This window comes from Macaca fascicularis, chromosome 17 (assembly GCF_037993035.2).
Source record: "Macaca fascicularis isolate 582-1 chromosome 17, T2T-MFA8v1.1".
Taxonomy (NCBI): Eukaryota; Metazoa; Chordata; class Mammalia; order Primates; family Cercopithecidae; genus Macaca; species Macaca fascicularis.
In genome coordinates, this window is record NC_088391.1 from 9,144,523 (window position 1) to 9,162,980 (window position 18,458).

The following is an 18,458-nucleotide window of genomic DNA, read 5'->3' on the forward strand; positions in this document are numbered from 1 at the left end:
TAGATAAGAATCGTGTTTTATATTATTTTATTTTTTGGTAATTCAAGCCCTCCCTCAGAGGGAAGTACATAGTTCCCTGATACTTGTACTTCAAACAGATGAATTACTTCCCAGCCTGGAGAGCAGCCAAATCTCTAAATTGACGTGTTCACAGAATAATAAATTTCATGTAAGAGAATGATGCCAGATGCAAGAGGATTTGATACAAGTGCATTTGAACTCTACAGACGATACAAAATATTTCTCTTCTTAAGAAATTTTCGGGCCGGGCGCGGTGGCTCACGCCTGTAATCCCAGCGCTTTGGGAGGCCGAGGCGGGCGGATCACAAGGTCAGGAGATCGAGACCACGGTGAAACCCCGTCTCTACTAAAAAAAAAAATACAAAAAATTAGCCGGGCGCGGTTGTGGGTGCCTGTAGTCCCAGCTACTCGGGAGGCTGAGGCAGGAGAATGGCGTGAACCCGGGAGGCGGAGCTTGCAGTGAGCCGAGATCGCGCCACTGCACTCCAGCCTGGGCGACAGAGCGAGACTCCGTCTCAAAAAAAAAAAAAAATTTTTCATAAATTGTTAAATAAAAGACTCTGTGAGAGGTTCTGGGCTCAATTCAGCTTCTGCTACACATTTCAGTGAACAGATTATTCTGGCAGTATGTCAGCAGGAGGCTAGACATTAGATAATTACTCGTGAAATATTTCTAATGGTTGAGCCATGTCCCATGTGAAATATCATTCAACCCCTGAGAGATTCCCTGAGTTCTAGCACTGGACTGGTGCATCCACTGGATAATTCAGAAGCTGAGGCTCACTGTTTTTGCACGTTCATGGTGTTGCTTTTCCTGGCTAGGTTTGCATCAAACACACTTTTTATCTGCATTATTTTTTATCTGACACCCAGGATACAGTGCAGATCCTTTCAATGGAGTTTCAGTGCATTTGTTTTCTTTGCATAGGTTAAATACATTCTCTTAGTCCTATGTAGAACTATTTTAAAAACCTTGCACAACACCTTAAAAGAACTATAGGGCATAGGTCTTGTTTTAAGAAATAGTACATTCTTTGATTTCTTCCTAAATATGCTTTTCTTTAGAAACAACAGAAATCTCCACAATTTTAAACAGAATTTCAGGTGTTAAGAGGGAGAAAAGCAACAATCTTTTACTCTAAATGGTTGAATAAAATGCCTGGATGTTATAAACACTAAAGCCATTTTAATAATGTTATCTTTTTTATGGAGGCCTTATCTAAATAGAATGTTTAGACTAACCTTTGAAAAGGATGAAAACAAAAAATTTAATCCTTTGCTAAAATGTCGTATACTTCTTCCAGCTGTCATGGCTTACTTTTCATGGTAGATAGTCATATTCCTACCACTGGACTGTTCTATTCCAAACAAGCGGTAATCTCTGTGCATTCAGGCTCTCTAAATTAATAGATTAGCTTCACAGCTGTACTCAGAAGTCTATTAGAAAGAGTTACCCTTTAACAGAGAATAGATAGTGATGTCATTGTCTTTAAGAGATTGAAAATGTATTAACCACAAGGTTTAGAAAGATATAGAAGAAAAGTTTAAGCCAAACAACTTTGCATATTTAAATTTGACACAAACACAGTCCCAGTATGCCATATCCTCGGAGTCTCAGAGCAGTGGATTATAAAGAGGCTCTTTCTAAATTGACTAGTAAACTGCAATTATCAATAAATGTCTTCTACCTTGGAAGTACTAGGCTCTAATTCAGGGTCCTCCCAGTTTGGTGAGGCCTCCGCTTTTCAAACAGAAAGCTTGCTTGAGTTTCAGAGAGATTCTCTGTCCCCACGCTCCCTACCCGTCTACCTTCATCCCAAGCCTCCTCTTCTGGGGGTCAAATGAGCGGGGTTTCAGGAGCTCTGAATAAAATTCCTGGGCTCATGGTACCGTGTATATTCCTCTACTCACTTCTCCTGCGTCACTCACTCTGTATTTCAAAAATGAAAGGCTCTTCATTCTCTGAGTTATCAAATAAGTGTTTATTATATACACATACATTTACACATAAGCGAACTCTGCGTGTGTGTGTGTGTGTGTCTGTCTGTGTGTGTGCGTGCGTGCATGCAGGCTGCTCCTCGCTTTTGTGGAGCCCCTTTTGGTGCACGGGATTTGTGTGACAGATATTTATGCAGTGACTAAAGGGAGTTCTTCTCCACATAGGGTTCCAGAAAAATACTTTTCAAGGTCACTCACTAAGAATCAGGTCAAGTTCTAAAGCAGATGACGGCAGTAGGATTGGTTGGCAAGTGCAAATGGTGAGGGCTCCATCCATTTTTCATGAAGTTATAATTAACACGCTGTCTGCCTCCCACAGGTGCAACCTTTGGGAATGAAGAACAGCCGGTTCTGAAGGCATCTCTGCCTTCTAAGGACACACCCAAGGGGGCCGGCCGGGTGGCCCCTCCAGCATCCTCCAGTGTGGCAGCACCCCGCAGGAGTTTACTTCCAGCGCCAAAATCCACTTCCACACCTGCTGGTAAGACTTTGTGCCTTGGAGAGGCTCCCTGATGGCGTGCCCTTTCTGCATTAATAAAAAGTCTTTTGAAAGCCCCTGTGTACATCAGTTATTTAGAAGGGATGATTGGTGAAATGATAGTTCATAATATCACTGCTTTTAAGGCACTTTCGTATATTCATGTTTAAATTCTCATAACTGCCTCTCACTCTTCCCATGACTGGTAACCCTTTGAATCACACAGTTTCCGTTTCAGAAAGCAAGAACCAACTATTTTAAGCAAATTGGCATTTGGCTCAGGGAAGTGGGTGCTCACAATATCACTGCAGGGACTGTAGGAGCAAGCTCCAGGCTGCGCCTCCAGGAACGAGCCCCACAGCCCCGAGAGAAGCGCTGTCTCTGCAACGGTCCGGGAGCTCCATGCCTCTGCTGGCTCTAGGCTCACATCTCCAAAGCTAGGATCCAGGGATGGATCCACAGCTCCCATGGTAGGGTTGGCTCGAGACTGGACTGCAGGGTTCAGTCCAGCAAAACTGATCCCTGTGCCCCACCTGTGCATACCCACAAAGTTAGTGACTGGACCTGCAGAATTCAGCTGATTCAAAGGTGTAACTAGCACAGGTGCTTGTCAGCAGAAAGTGCCCAGGCAGCACCAGTGTGGCCCCTGCTGTGCTTCTCCTCCCATCCCTCCCACAAGTGCATCTCTTTGCCTGCAAGGATGTTTGTGTATCTTGTTCCTAGCTTTTCTTTTTCTGCACTATAGAAGGCAAATTTATCAGGATGGTAGAATGAATGTTGATCCCTAATTCACCATAGATGGCTCATCCATATCAGTGTTTATTCCTCTGTATTTTTCCTATGCTTGTATCAAGGTATCATCATATCAATGTATATACATATGTAAACGTATGAGTTTTATAGGTATTTTTAAATGAGACTGCATTATATCAATTTTTCTACATGTTGCTTTCCTTACTCAGTATAGGTCACAGAAATACCCTTGGCCATGGTCGGGCTCATTCTTTTCAATGGCTGCATGCTGTGGATATGCCATGGTGTATTCAATCATTCCTTCACTAGTTGGCGTTCATTTTGCAACCAGTATTTGCTACAACAAACAATGCTGCAATAAACAGCCTTGAGTGGGTGGCGTTGTTTCTGTGGGATCAGTTCCCTGGAGTGGTATTGCTTTGTTTGATGCATTAATAGATATGGATAGATTGCCTTTCAGAGAGGCTCCACCCATATCCCTGCTAGGAAGAGGTGTTATCCCTTTCTAGAATTTTGGTCCCCTTGATGGGAGTCAAGTATTATCGCAAAGTTATTTTACTTTGCATCTCCCTGACCACTAGACTAACTGGAACCTCTTGCTCTAGCAGCACCTTGCAGTTCCTTTTGTTAAGACTTAAATTGGCTCATTTAGTTTTGTTCTTCCTGGGGGGAAGGTAAGCTTCTGGGGGTGGTAACTGTGTCTGTTTTAACACAGCATCCTCATTGCCTGCCACAGTGACTGACTCACAGCAGGTGTTTAACATCTATGTGTTAATTATTGAATCAACAAATGAATGAATGGATATCACATGGCATTTGAATCTTTCAGCTACAATTTATTAACAGTTTGGCCTTGGTTTAATTATAAAATAATTAGACAACCCTATGGTAAGTTAAAACACTGTGGTTGAATCAACCCTATAGCCCAGTGTTTCTCAAGCTTGAGTGTATCCGTGTCACCTGCGGGGCTTGTAAAAACACAGATTACTGGGCCCTATCCCCAGGGTTATTGGTTCAGTAGGTTTGGTTTGGGGCTTGAGAATTTGCATTTCTAACAAATTCCCAGGCGGTGCCCCTAGACTAGGAATTACACTTTGTGAGCCACTTGTAGAAAAATGGGTTAGGAATTTGAAAAGACACTTCTTAGAAAAAGATAGGCAAAGGGCTGTTAGCCATATGAAGGGATAATAATCGGCCTCACTGATAAGAAAAATGCAAAGTGAAACTACAATAGATTCCAACGCCCTACCAATTATACTGGCAAAAATCCAGAAGTTTGACAACATATTCTATTTGTGAGGCTGCAAGCAAACAGGCATTCTCATACATTTTTTGGTGGGAATATAAAATGGTACAACTAGGAAGAGGAGTTTGGCAGTATCTAACAAAATCATACATGCATTTATTCTTTGACATAATAGTCTCACCCCGAGCAGTCTTTCCCAAAGGTAGACTGACAAGAATACAGTGCATGGAGTGATTCACTGCAGCACTCTTTGAAGTAGAAAAAGACTGAAAACAACTCAAATGTCCGTTAATAGGGGGCTTACTGAACAGATTGTGGTATATCCACAGGATGCAGTACTAAGTAGCTGTTATATGAGTGGGGAAATAGCTCTATGTATTAACATTACTAGAAAGTGATTTCCAGGAGGTCATTGAGCAATAAAAGATGGAGAAAAAAATGTGGTAGACTATGTTTTATCTAAACAATAGGAAAATGTTATATATGAACTTATATTAAGAAAAAACAATAGAAGAATAAGCTAAGATTAAAAAAAAAAAAGGTGGCCTTCAGGGTAAAAGAAGGAATAGAAGGAGAGAATAGAGATAAAGCCTAATGATACATTTTGAGTGCACCTTGTTTTGTAGATTTGAAATTACATAGATATTTTACACAATTATACGCTAAATGTTAAAAGGTAATATCTAAAACTCAAACATGAAATTAAACAAATGGAAGTAATCGCATAGCCCATTGATGGCATAACCACACAGAGAAGTACATTCTCAATGGTATATACCTCAGATTTAGAAATAATTGCAATGAAAATCTGAACTTATTGGTGGTAGTGTGAGTATCGTGATTCTGCATCTGCTGTTATTCTGAATGTGTGTATTATGGGATAAATGTGATGGGGTATTATACGATAAAGTCAGAACTCATCTGAAATTTATCTTTAAAACAATATTCTCAGCTCTGTCCACTGGAAAGTAGTGAGTGGTGACTAAACCAGTCATAATGAGCGCCCCTAGAGCCCAGGTTGTGATGACTAAAGGGACTTCCCAGTAGAGGGAGACAGGGATCCTTGAAGAAACAGATGTTTCAGGTCTAGGACAGGAAATGCAGATCCTAGAACATCTTGCCATACTAGCTGGCTAAGGAGAATATAAAAACTGAGGATTCTGTTGAAAGGACTTAGGGGTCAACCTGAATAAGCTCCTGCTAGTAAAAAAGAAAAAACAGAAGAAAAACTGAAAAAGACTTTGAATATCAATAAGATTAGTATTTACAATGGATTAATACCCATCCATGGGGGCATATGATAAAAAGCAAAACCAAAAAAAACCCTCCAAAACTAGTCACATTGGAGATGCTAGGAAATGACCTCATTATTTTAAAATCTGGTAAATAAAGGAAAAGAAAAGCCTTTTAGTAATTTCTCCTACTCAGTCTATCTCAAGATAACCAAATAGCTGGTGAGGGGGAAATTTCACTTTATAAAAGTATTGCAGCTGATACAAAACACATGATTACACAGCCCTGTTTGCTGCTTCTGATGAATGAGTTGATAAAAGCAATGCTCATCAGTATGAGGAATCACCAGACATTACGAAGTATCCTGATGGAAATATATACAAATTACCTGGGAATTAGTCTTAGGGGGAGAAATGGATTTGGTGCAGCCTCTGGAGTTAACCACTGGTTTACTAGGAATACAAAGGAATGCAGAGAAGCACGTTGAAAACACCAGGGGGACTGAATCAGCAAACCTAGACTCTGGGAAGCTCCTGAACCCAGGAGGCAGAGGTACTCAGCAAGAGCAACAACAACACAAAGTGTGACAAATAAAAACCAAACATCTTTGGGGAAAACCAAGAAGGCGTGGGAACCTGTAGATTACAAAAAATTGTAAACATATCAACCAATTGCAGTATGGAACTAATTTGAGATCCTAATTCAAACAAACATTTGAACAAAAATTTGAAATTCCAACAGAAATTCAAAGAATCTTCTGAAGATGTTGGGAAAATGTGAACACTGGCTATGTGGTGACATTAAGGAATTATTGTTAATTGTTTTTAGACAAGTCTCTCTCTGTTGCCCAGGCTGGAGTGCAGTGGCACACTCTTGGCTCACTGCAGTCTCCACCTTCTGCATTCAAGCGATTCTCCTGCCTTAGTCTCCCAAGTAGCTGGAATTACAGGTGTGTGTCACCAGGCCTGGCTAATTTTTGTATTCTTAGTAGAGATAGGGTTTCACCACGTTGGCCAGGCTGGTCTCAAACTTCTGACCTCAGGTGATTTGCCCACCTCAGCTTCCCAAAGTACTGGGATTACAGGCGTGAGCCACCGCACCCGAATTATTGTTAATATTTTGAGTTTGATGATATATTTGTGGCTATGTTTTTAAAAAAGGTCATGTTTTAGAAATTCACATATGTGAAATGCTATCTGATATTTCCTTCAAAATAACCTAGGATGGTGGTGAGCAGAGTCTATGATATAAAAGATGAAACAAAACTGGCCACACGTTGCTCATTGTTGAAGCCGGGTAATGGAATACAGTAAGTTAACTCGACTGGTCTCTCTACTTTAGTGTCTGCTTAAAGAATTATATAATAGCATGGTAAAATGTGTGGAGAGAATGGCTGTTTTCATGGAAGTGAAGTTAAATGGAAATAAGGTATTTCAGATGTTGAAAAGAGGAAAGGCAGGTAGTGGGACCGTAAGTTTCATTACTTTTCCAAGTGTTTCTGCTCCAAAGGGGATTTCTGAAAGCCATGCACTATCTATCTATCTATCTATCTGTCTGTCTATCTATCTATCATCTATCTAATTTATTTGAGACAGAGTCTGGCTTTGTCACCCAGGCTGGAGTGCAGTGACATGATCTCAGCTCACTGCAACCTCCGCCTCCTGGGTTCAAGAGATTCTCCTGCATCAGCCTCCTGAGTAGCTGGTATTACAGGCACCCGCCATCACGCCCGGTTAATTTTTGTGTTTTCAGTAGAGACGGGGTTTCACCACGTTGGCCAGGCTGGTCTCGAACTCCTGATCTCAGGTGATCTGCCTGCCTTGGCCTCCCAAAGTGCTGGGATTACAGGTATGAGCCACCAAGCCATGCACTCTTGATAACAGTTTTCTTCCACTTTGTATTACTTTGTAAAACACTAATATATAGAATCTAATTTGGTTCTCACGAAGACCCTAAGAGGTAGGCAAGGAAATGATTACAGAAACAGAAAGTGAGACTCAGGTGAAACGAGTTGTCCAAGGTCACACAGTGGCATCCAGAAACAAATGGATGTGGTATATGTTCCCTGTCCTTTTCTTATAATAATAGCATAAATATCTGGCTAAGGACTCTCAGAATTCCATCTGTGGGCTGCAGTTTGTCCATTACCAACAGATTGCATGTGTGTGAACGGGGGATGGTGTTAAGCAGGGCGATGCCCAGGGCTTTGTGCTTCAGGCCCGGCTCTCTTTGAGATTACCAGGTTAGGAGTTCCAGTGGGGATGCCTTAACCTCTGTATGGTCCTTCCCTACTCTCGCTTGTGGCGGAGCACACACCACACTATTTGCGTTTTCCATAAAATAATGCATTTTTAAGAAGTGTGCTACTTTCCTTAAAAGCTGGCATCACTCTGTGTGTGTGTGTGTGTGTGTGCATGCGTGTGTGTGTGTGCGCGCGCATGCGCATGTAAACATTCACCCAGCCCTCCCTCGCTGAACACATGTGTGTTATTTTCTCCAGAGGCAAAATTTTAAGTCTGTAAACATGCTTGTCCCTTCTTATGATGAGCTTTCCCTTTCTTTGTTGAAAACTCAAACACTCTTTCAAGCTGCCCTACAGGCATCTGATATTTGCTAGACTTGCTGTCCTAGGTATAAACTTTTATGAGTGTGATAATGGCTTTTTCTTCCTGTTTCAGACTAAAGCACATTGAATAGTTGTTCCACATTTCCCAATTCAGTGATGAGGTGACCGGGTATTATGCTGCGGGATAGGATGTTCTGAGATGTGCAGATGAGTGAGACACGATTCCTGTCCCCACAGGGTTCACAGGCTGATGGCGGAGAAGCACAAAGAAACAAGTATTAAAACGTTGACCAATGTTTTAATGAGCTGTTGTACAGCCTGACACGTGTCAGGCCTGGTCAGGGGGCTGCAGGCTCCCTCACTTATACAACTGAATGGCTTAGTGACTAGACTGAAGGCAAAAGGAGGACAAGTGTAGAGGAAAGACAGTAAATTTAGCTTCAGATGAGATGAGTTTGAGGTGCCTGGGAAACCTCCATCTAGCAGTGTCCAGTAGACAGTGGAATAAGCCAAGAGCTCTAAGGGAAGTTTTGAGTTGGAGATTTCCATGTGGAATTCATGGGGTCATCATCATGGCTCTGGGAATGGAGGCAATGGGGATGTGAGTTTGCTGGGGAGGACATGGAAAGGGCAAAGGTAACTGGGATTGCCACCTTGCTAATACCAAAATGGAAGCAGCAGATGAAGAAGGCTCATCTGGAGAAAGAAGAGCTTTCAGAGCACAGAGAGGGGCAGCAGCTGAGGAAATGGAAGCGGTGAGCTCAGACTGTTCTTTGAGGACTGGAAAGGGAAAGGAAGGAGAATAGGGTGGTAGCTTAAAGGGGAAGTGGGCAAAGGAAATTCTTGCTTTTTAGAATGAGTGACACTTGCCTCTGTGTATAGAAATGTCAAGAAAAGGAGGGAGTGGAGGTGGGAAAAGTAAAGAAGTCCTGCAGCCAGGCCTATTAGGTGGCAGGGGTGGCACTAGGGCAGGAAGCCACGGCCTGCAGCATGGGATGAGAGGGCTGACATTGGAAAGGAGCTGCACCACCTTGGCTTTGTCTAAGGCTGGAGGCTCCACTTGACTTGGGAGATGGATTCTGGGGGTTTTGACAAAATGGTTAACTCGCATTCTGCCCCTCCACTACCTACTGAGTCCCTAGTGAGAACGTCAGAACAGCAGGGCACTCCCCAGATGCCTGTCCATCATCACAGAGTAACACCTACACCTGGTCTCAGCATTCCACCTGCTGCCTTTGAAGCAGACTCGGAGACTGCAGAACAGCCACATCCACTCTTTGTCCCAGGGGTGGTTTTGCACCACTACTTTTTCTGGATTGACTTTGCTTATGCAAAAACAAATCCAGCTGGGTTTTAAAAACCTTTATAAAAAATAAATACATGTTCTCCTATTTTTATATAACAAATTGAAATACCCCTTTTTCCTACCATGTAACTGTAGAAGATTTTGGTTCAGGAGCGCTGATGCTCATCAGAGCTCCAGGACTAAGCAGTAATTGAAGCATGTGGTATAAACTGCTTTAGCTTTTACAGATATGTGACTAAACAGCCTTATATCTGTAAAAACAGCAAAGCTCAAGTATGGACTAATGGATGGGATGGTAAAGATGCTTCACTCCTGCAAAGAGGCTGGATCCAGCTCTGCCTGTCTCAGCCACCGGACTCGAGACAAATCAACATTAAGGAGTCTTTCCGTATTTCTCAGTCAGTTAAAACATGTGTGGGGATAATAGTTCCTACTCCATGGGATTGTTCTGAGAATTAACATAAATGAAAGGACATAGAACAAAGTTGGCATTTCTTTTTTCTTTTTGAGACGGAGTCTTGTTCCGTTGCCCAGCCTGGAGTTCAGTGGTGTGATCTCGGCTCACTGCAACCTCTGCCTCCCGAGTTCGAGTGATTCTCCTGCCTCAGCCTCCTGAGTGGCTGGGATTACAGGCACTCACCACTGCACCCACGTAATTTTTTTTTTATTTTTAGTAGAGACAGGGTTTCACCATCTTGGCCGGGCTGATCTTGAACTCCTGACCTCGTGATCCACCCACCTCGGCCTCCCAAAGTGCTGGGATTACAGGCGTGAGCCATCGCGCCTTGCCCAAAGTAGGCATTTCATAAAGGCTATTTGAGTTTTAGAGGGTTAACTGAAATGTGAAGAAATTTTAGAGGGTACAGACCCCTTCCAGTCTCTCATAGGCAGAAGAGGTGTTTTAATGAAACCTACCATGTACTCTCCAGAATTGGTATTTATTGATGTTTTTGCTTTACCCCACCTCCACAGCCTGCATTCTGCTCTGCCCATGATCAAAATTTCTTTTTCCCCTGAATTTCCCCCTCAGAAACCTGCATTCACTAGTGCAGAGGCAAACCCTGTTGCAATAAAGAATTTACCTGTGGTTCCACATACCTTCAATAAAGATGCCTGTACAATTCCAAAGTTAGGGGAGAAAAAGTGCAAAGTGAAAAGCCCCTGTAATACTTTCAGCGCCTTTCTCTAAGTGATTATTTTTCCTGCCTTTGTCCAGAAACCCGTAATATTTACTTACCGGTTAAAAGGTAGCTCTTTCCTAGGTCATGTTCCCTTTAAGTTGGGAGTTCCCTGAAAACAGGCTGCATCTTGCTTTCCCTTTCCTGTAAGTGCCTCTGCTACGAACATCTCTGATACACATTCCCTCCCCCACAACCTGTTCCCGCTTCCTCTCCTTACTCTGGTGACACCTGTCTCTCCTTCAGGTCTTGACCTAAATGTTGCCTGTTCAGGGCTCTTCCCCTCGTAGCTCTGCTGACGAGTTTAGTTGTCTAATGATGTCTGAGATTGGCTAACGTCTCTCTGCCCTGTATGTGCAGTCGTGGCTGGTGTACTCATCCCCAAATCCTTAGCACAAATGTATATAAAGGCATAAAACTTTGTATACATTTTTGCATCATTGACTCAGTGGGGAGGTACTAGGGTTTGCCCAGCACAAAGCAGGCTCTCAACAAATACCTGCCGAATGAATGAAAGTTGTGATTTCTCTAGTGATTTGAGAGCGCTTGCCATAATGAGTACTCAGAAAGTCCCTGTGTCTTGTGGCACATGGTCACGTAATGAAGCAACAAGACAAACCAGACATTTAAGATAAGTGAGAGACGTGCCCTTTGCCCTTCTGTTAGTATGGGTTCCAGCAGGTACCCCGAGAACCTACCGGTTCCTAGTCTCTTGTGGAACGGTTCGGAGAAGGTTGCTTCTTAGACACTGATAGCAAATCACAGAGCCCGCCTGGTAGAGGCAGCTCACAGCCGCCCCCAGCGCACCTCTCTCCTAGTTTCCTCTCTCCACTGTTGTTAACCCTGTGGTCTCCTCCTCCAGGGCCCACAGTGAGGGGCAGCCCCAGCCACTGGAGAGCCATTGAGACACGCCGTGGACAGTTCCTGAGTCTTGGCCCAAATCTACTGAGAAACTAATTTCAATGGTGTTTTAAGCCTCCGTTTTTTATTTTCAAAAGGCATAAAACTTTGTAGACATTTTTGCATCATTGACTCAGCGGGGAGGTACTAGGGTGTTTTAGAACAAAGATTTGTTTACACAGCAGAGAACCCCGTGCCAACCACTGGGCAGACCCTCCGCTGTGGCTCCCTGGGAACATCGCAGGCGTCCAGCAACCCCTGGCGGCTCTGCCTTTTCCAGCCTTTGAGCTGAGCTCACAGGCGATCACCTGCATCAGCCGGCTGGTCCTGCTGACCTCATGAGATGGTTGAGGTCATAGGGCTCACTGGTTTAGAATATGTCGTGTCCTTCTTCTTTCATTATCAGGAGACTAAGATCCATGAGGAAGAGGCCTTCATTTTGTTTCCCAGCTCAGATGGGAGGCCACACATATTGCCTAAAAACCCAGAGCAAATGGAATTGAGTTGTCAAGGCAGGACGTAGTTGGGAAAACAAAGCAGAAACTCATTTTAAATGTGACCGGGACTTTCTCTTCTCAGTTTCATCCAACTCTAACATCTAAGGCCTCCTTGCATTTCAAAATCATTGCTGCTAAAAGGTAAATTTTATTTCAGGATTTTAGCTTTGCATGTATCCCATTGGTTTTTAAATAAAGTCCAGTTTCTAAAATGAGATCCAGTTTTCACATTACCATGTTCTGTTATCAAGCTAATTAAAAAGCTGAAGGTAGGCATGCCGATTGTAGTTAAATCCCAAATAACTGGAGTTCTTGGGACTGCGAGATGTTTGAGTTATTTTAATTACTGAGATAACACAAACTCTTGTTGTTTTAACCCTTGTTGGAAACATTTCTCAGCTGTGATACTTTGCTTCCTTCCCTTGGTGGCTCTAAGCTGATGATGGCTGAGCTCTTGCATGTCAGCATCACCTGCTCAATTAGGGTCACCCCCTGTTGTCCACTCAACGTGTACCTACAATAGAACATACCCTGGAAGTACTTGGGCTGTTTCCTTTAACCTAGATTTCTGTTGTGAGTTTTTGGTGAGTGATTCTTTTCTGGTTCACTCATTGAACAAACATCTGAGTGCTTGCTTTAAGGCACAGGTGACTTGGATTCAAAGATAATTAGAACAGCCTTTGCCCACTTTTTGATGGGGTTGTTTGTTTTTCTCTTGTAAATTTGTTTGAGTTCTTTGTAGGTTCTGGATATTAGCCCTTTGTCAGATGAGTAGATTGCAAAAATTTTCTCCCATTCTGTAGGTTGCCTGTTCACTCTGATGGTAGTTTCTTTTGCTGTGCAGAAGCTCTTTAGTTTAATTAGATTCTGTTTGTCAATTTTGGCTTTTGTTGCCATTGCTTTTGGTGTTTTAGTCATGAAGTCCTTAACCGTGCCTATGTCCTGAATGGTATTGCTTAGGTTTTCTTCTAGAGTTTTTGTGGTTTTAGGTCTAACATTTAAGTCTCTAATCCATCTTGAATTAATTTTTGTATAAGGAGTAAGGAAAGGATTCAGTTTCATTTATACAGCCAACAGATACATGAGAAAATGCTCGTCATCACCGGTCATCAGAGAAATGCAAATCAAAACCACAATGAGATACCATCTCACACCAGTTAGAATGGCAATCATTAAAAAGTCAGGAAACAACAGGTGCTGGAGAGGATGTGGAGAAATAGGAACACTTTTACACTGTTGGTGGGACTGTAAACTAGTTCAACCACTGTGGAGAACAGTGTGGTGATTCCTCAAGGATCTAGACCTAGAAATACCATGTGACCCAGCCATCCCATTACTGGGGATATACCCAAAGGATAGCAAATCATGCTACTATAAAGACACATGCACACGTATATTTATTGCGGCACTATTCACAATAGCAAGGACTTGGAACCAACCCAAATGTCTATCAATGACAGACTGGATTAAGAAAATGTGGCACATATATACCATGGAATACTATGCAGCCATAAAAAGGGATGAGTTCATGTCCTTTGTAGGGACATGGATGCAGCTGGAAACCATCATTCTCAGCAAACTGTTGCAAGAACAGAAAACCAAACACCGTATGTTCTCACTCATAGGTGGGAATTGAACAATGAGATCACTTGGACACAGCAAGGGGGACATCACACACCGGAGCCTGTTCTCACCAACATTTGTTACTTTTTGTCTTTTGGATGATGACCCTTTTAACTGGGGTGAGATGATCTCAATATGGTTTGATTTGCATTTCCATGATGATTAGTGATGATAAACATTTTTTATATACCTGGTGGCCATTTGTATATCTTTTCTGAGGGTTGTCTATTCAGCTCATTTGTTTATTTATTAATTGAACAGTGTCAACTTATTTGGCATTGTGAAGCCAACAGGGAACCAGCAATTAGTTTGGGGATAGAAGAGGTTGTCGGAGAATAGAAGTGTTTAAAAAGAATCTTTGTGGGAGAATACTAAATATAATAAATATGAGTTCCATTTCTTTGCATGAGATCACAGAGACAGGAAAATATAATGGAGATGATGTATACAATTTCTGGTTAAAGGAACTGTCTACTTCATCACTGGGAGAGCCACATGAGTGCATGTCTTAGATGGTCTGTCTGCTGTTCTTTCTGGCCAGAAGAAGGAAAGCCAGGAAGCACTAGGAATCACAGACTGCGACACCGAAGTCAACTCTCAGACCTCCAGAGACTAAGGATCAGTGAACATTTGGATGGGCCTCCGTTTGTTCAACAAATATTGATTGCATACCCTCTTCAAGCTGAACACTTTGTTAGATACCTGGGGAAATCATGGTGAATAAGACACAGTCCTTGTCTCTGTGGAGCTGATGGGGGTCACAGGAAAGAGCAACATGAAACTTGTACTTACATGCTTAATTATTGAATTACGTTTATGCTAAGCACTGTGAAAGGGAAGTGAGTGTCCAACAAGGCCATGTAGTGCAGAGACATAACATAGTGCACAGAAAACATGCTGGCAGAGACCTACAGCTTTCATAGAAGTGGCCAGTGATGATGGGGAACTGCATCCATTCAGGTTAATGATGTGAGTTGTTTCTTTGTAAAGCTAGAGATTTCTCAAACCTTGCTCCCCTTGAAATCTTGAACTAGGGCTGCTAACAATTAGATACCTTGTAAATTTGAAAATATATGCTCCCCCATTTTTTCCCAACCCTTCTATGTAGAAACTTGCAAGCTGTGAAATGGTCTAAAGGCAGCATGAAAAAAAAATTGCACAGAAAATTCACAGCAGTTTAATTAGTCTCTAATATTACTGGGCAGTCCAGTAAAATTCAGTGGAACAATTTGCATTTTGGGGGGGGGCACTTGATTTTAAAACCCTAATAACCTCATCCTGTCTTACAAATTAAGTGGCTCAGGGTACTATTTAGCTATTATCATTGAAATGTCACAGAAGAATCCAAGTAAAAGTTCCATTTATCTTTCTCTGCTATGCCTTTAAAATGGTTTCATCAAAACAATAGCAAGAATAGTACTTTAGGTAATTTTAGATAATTTGGAAGGCATTACAGGACATACCTATAGTGCCAGAAGAGAATTTATAACACTCTTGTGACCCACCTTAATATTAAGCCCCCTGTAGGCTGCTGTGAAACCTTTTGTGGAGGCTCTTCAAAAGTAGGATACTAAAATCCTAATTTTCATTTAAGAGTGTTACACATATTGTATTTAAAAGGTTACACACATGGTATTTTGTCCACTCTGCTTGTCAGCCTTGAGGAGCCTATGGGAGCTTGTGCAACAGTAATTAATGCAAATGGTCTTTTGGAGCTGCATTTTCTATTGTGATTTTCAACATTTGTATGTTTCAGAAATCTGCCTACTGTACTATAAATGCATTCTTATGCAAATTGCTACCATCATATGGCCCAATTTCTTAGTATAAGGAGCATGAAACTTTTAATTACATGCCACTGTTTTAAAACTTTCCATTTCTTTTCAGACTTATATATTCTACTAGCTATATTACATTGAAGAATTACCAAATACTAAGAGTAGTATTTGAAGTGTTTGATGTGAAGTCTTCATGGGCTGTATTGTTTGAAGACAGTGGTTCTTCATGGGATGTAGTAAAAGATGAAACAATAAGAAGGAAATGAATGCAACCTAATTCATTCATGGCTGGATACACTAGCACAGAGCTTATCATCCATAGGTTTTATCTTAGTCTATTCAAGCTACTATAAAAAAATAGAGACTGAGTGGCTTATAAACAACAAACATTTATTTCTCACAGTTCTGGAGGCTGGAACATCCAAGATCAAGGCACTGGAAGAAGGAGACAAATGCCAGTCATCCATTCTAGAAGATAACTGGAGAAGAGTGACATATTTATTTGGTATTGCAAAGCCTTCACATCTTCCATCTTTAACCCACCAGTCAGCAAATTCATGTTGAGAACCACTTTGGGCCCACACTTTGCTAATCAGTAGTCACCCAACCAGCCTAGCTGAAGTGAGGGATGAGCGGAAAGCCCTCCAGCTTGCCCCCCACCCCCAACTGTTGGTGGTAGCCTTTCACCTTTCAGATGCCAGACTGGGCCTGTCATTCTCCTGTCTAGGACCCTGCAGCAGCTCTCATTGACCTTTTCTGTAGGCCTGGAATGGTGTGATTCTGATGGTGGTGGCCCTCTTTACACAGCTGCTGTGGCCCAGAGTCACCCAGCAGAGGCCCAGCCTGCCTCAGCTGCCAGCATGTGCTGCTTTGTGCCTACAACCTGGGAAAAACATGGCAAGTTATAGACACGTTTTTAAAGAGCTGTCTACACATTTTTGGGTTAAAAAAAGCCACCTTGGCCATATTTCTGTCTCTACATGATTTGTATTCAAAGGAATGGAACAACTTTATTAATAATCTACAGTGTGAATTGTCAGTTTCTATCACAGAATTTGTATGGCATGGGAAACAAGAAATGAGCTTTGAAGTTAGACCGAGATTACCACTAATTGCTGTGTGACCCTGATTCAATTATTTAACTTCTCTGATCCTTGAATTCCTCATTGGAAAAAGGAAAATAACACCAACTTCATTTGTTAATGACTGGATATGCTAGCACAGTGCTTATAATCCATAGGTTTTATCTTAGTCTGTTCAGGCTGCTTTAATAAAATACCGTAAACTGGGTGGCTTATAAACAATAAACATTTATTTCCAATAATTATGGCTGGGAATCCCAAAATGAAGGCACTGGAAGATTTAATATCTGGTAAGAGACCATTCCTCATAGATGGTGCCGCCTTGCTGTGTCCTCACCTGGTAGAAGGTGCAAATGAGCTTTGGGGGGCCTGTTTTATAAAAGCACTAATCCCATTCCTGAGAGCTTCACTCTTATGATTTAATCACCTCTCAAAGGCCCCACCTTCCATACCATCACATTAGAAATTAGATTTTGGAGATGGATCCAAGATGGCTGATTAGAAGCAGCTGCAGTCTCCAGCACTCAGAGGAATGAAAAGGGGCAAATGAATCCAGCACCTTCCGTTGAAATATCCAGATCTCACAATGTGACTGAGTAGGCAAGCAACACAACCCACAGAGAATGAAGAAGGCAAACAACACAACCCACAGAGAATGAAGAAGGCAAACAGCACAACCCACAGAGAATAAAGAAGGCAAACACCACAACCCACAGAGAATGAAGAAAAGGTGGGGGTGCTGACGGCCCACCTGGGAGTGGCACAGAGCAATCACAGCAGAATGGACAAAGAGAAGGAAAGAATCTCAGAGCTTGAAGACTATCTTTCTGAAATAAGACAGGCAGACAAGAATAGAGAAAAAAGAATGAAAAGCAATGAACAAAGTCTCTGAAAACTATGAGATTATGTAAAGAGAACAAACCTATGACTGATTGGGGTACCTGAAAAAAGATGGGGAGAATGGAACCAAGTTGGAGAACATACTGCAGGATGTCATCCAGGAGAACTTCCCCAAACTAACAAGACAGGCCAACATTCAAATTCAGTAAATGCAGAGAATCCAAGTAAGATACTCCATGAGAAGAGCAACCCCAAGACACAGAATCATCAGATTCTCCAAGATTGAAATGAAAGGAAAAATGTTAAGGGCAGCCAGAGAGAAATACCAGGTCACCTACAAAGGGAAACCCATCAGACTAACAGTAGACTTCTACAAGAAAATCTACAAGCCAGAAGAGATTGGAGGCCAATATTAAACATTCTTAAAAGAATTTCCAACCCAGAATTTCAGATCTGGCCAAATTAAGTTTCATAAGTGAAGAACTAAGATCCTTTACAGACAAGCAAATGCTTAGGGAGTTCATCACCACCAGGCCTGCCTTGCAAGAGCTCCTGAAGGAAGCACAAAATATGGAAGGGAAAAACCAATACCAGCTACTACAAAAACACACTGAAGTACACAGAGCAGGGGCACTATGAAGCAACCACATTAAAAAAGTCTGAAAAATAACCAACTAGCATCATGATGACCGGATCAAATTTACACATAACAATAGTAATCTAAAATGTATATGTGCTAACTACCCTGATTAAAAAGCACATAATGGCAAGCTGGATAAAGAGCCAAAACCCATCAATATGCTGTCTTCAAGAGACCCATCTCACATGAAATGACACCCATAGAAATAGGCTCAAAATAAAGGGATGGAGGAAAATTTACCACGCTAATGGAAAACAGAAAAAAAGCAGAGGTAGTAATGCTAGTTTCTGACAAAGCGGACTATAAACCAACAAAGATT

General features: G+C 42.0%; 1 protein-coding gene across 3 annotated transcripts in view; it reads left to right on the top strand.

The window, feature by feature from the left end:
• Positions 1 to 18,458, top strand: part of MTUS2 (microtubule associated scaffold protein 2) — a 429,948-nt gene that overhangs the window by 232,497 nt on the left and 178,993 nt on the right. For all 3 annotated transcript variants that reach the window (XR_012426783.1, XM_045377128.3, XM_045377130.3), the window contains exon 4: positions 2,339 to 2,500. Coding sequence is in view for 2 of the 3 variants with exons in the window: in XM_045377128.3 (XP_045233063.2) it covers positions 2,339 to 2,500 (162 nt within the window). In the remaining variant the exon portion in view is untranslated. The remainder of the gene's footprint in view (positions 1 to 2,338; positions 2,501 to 18,458) is intronic.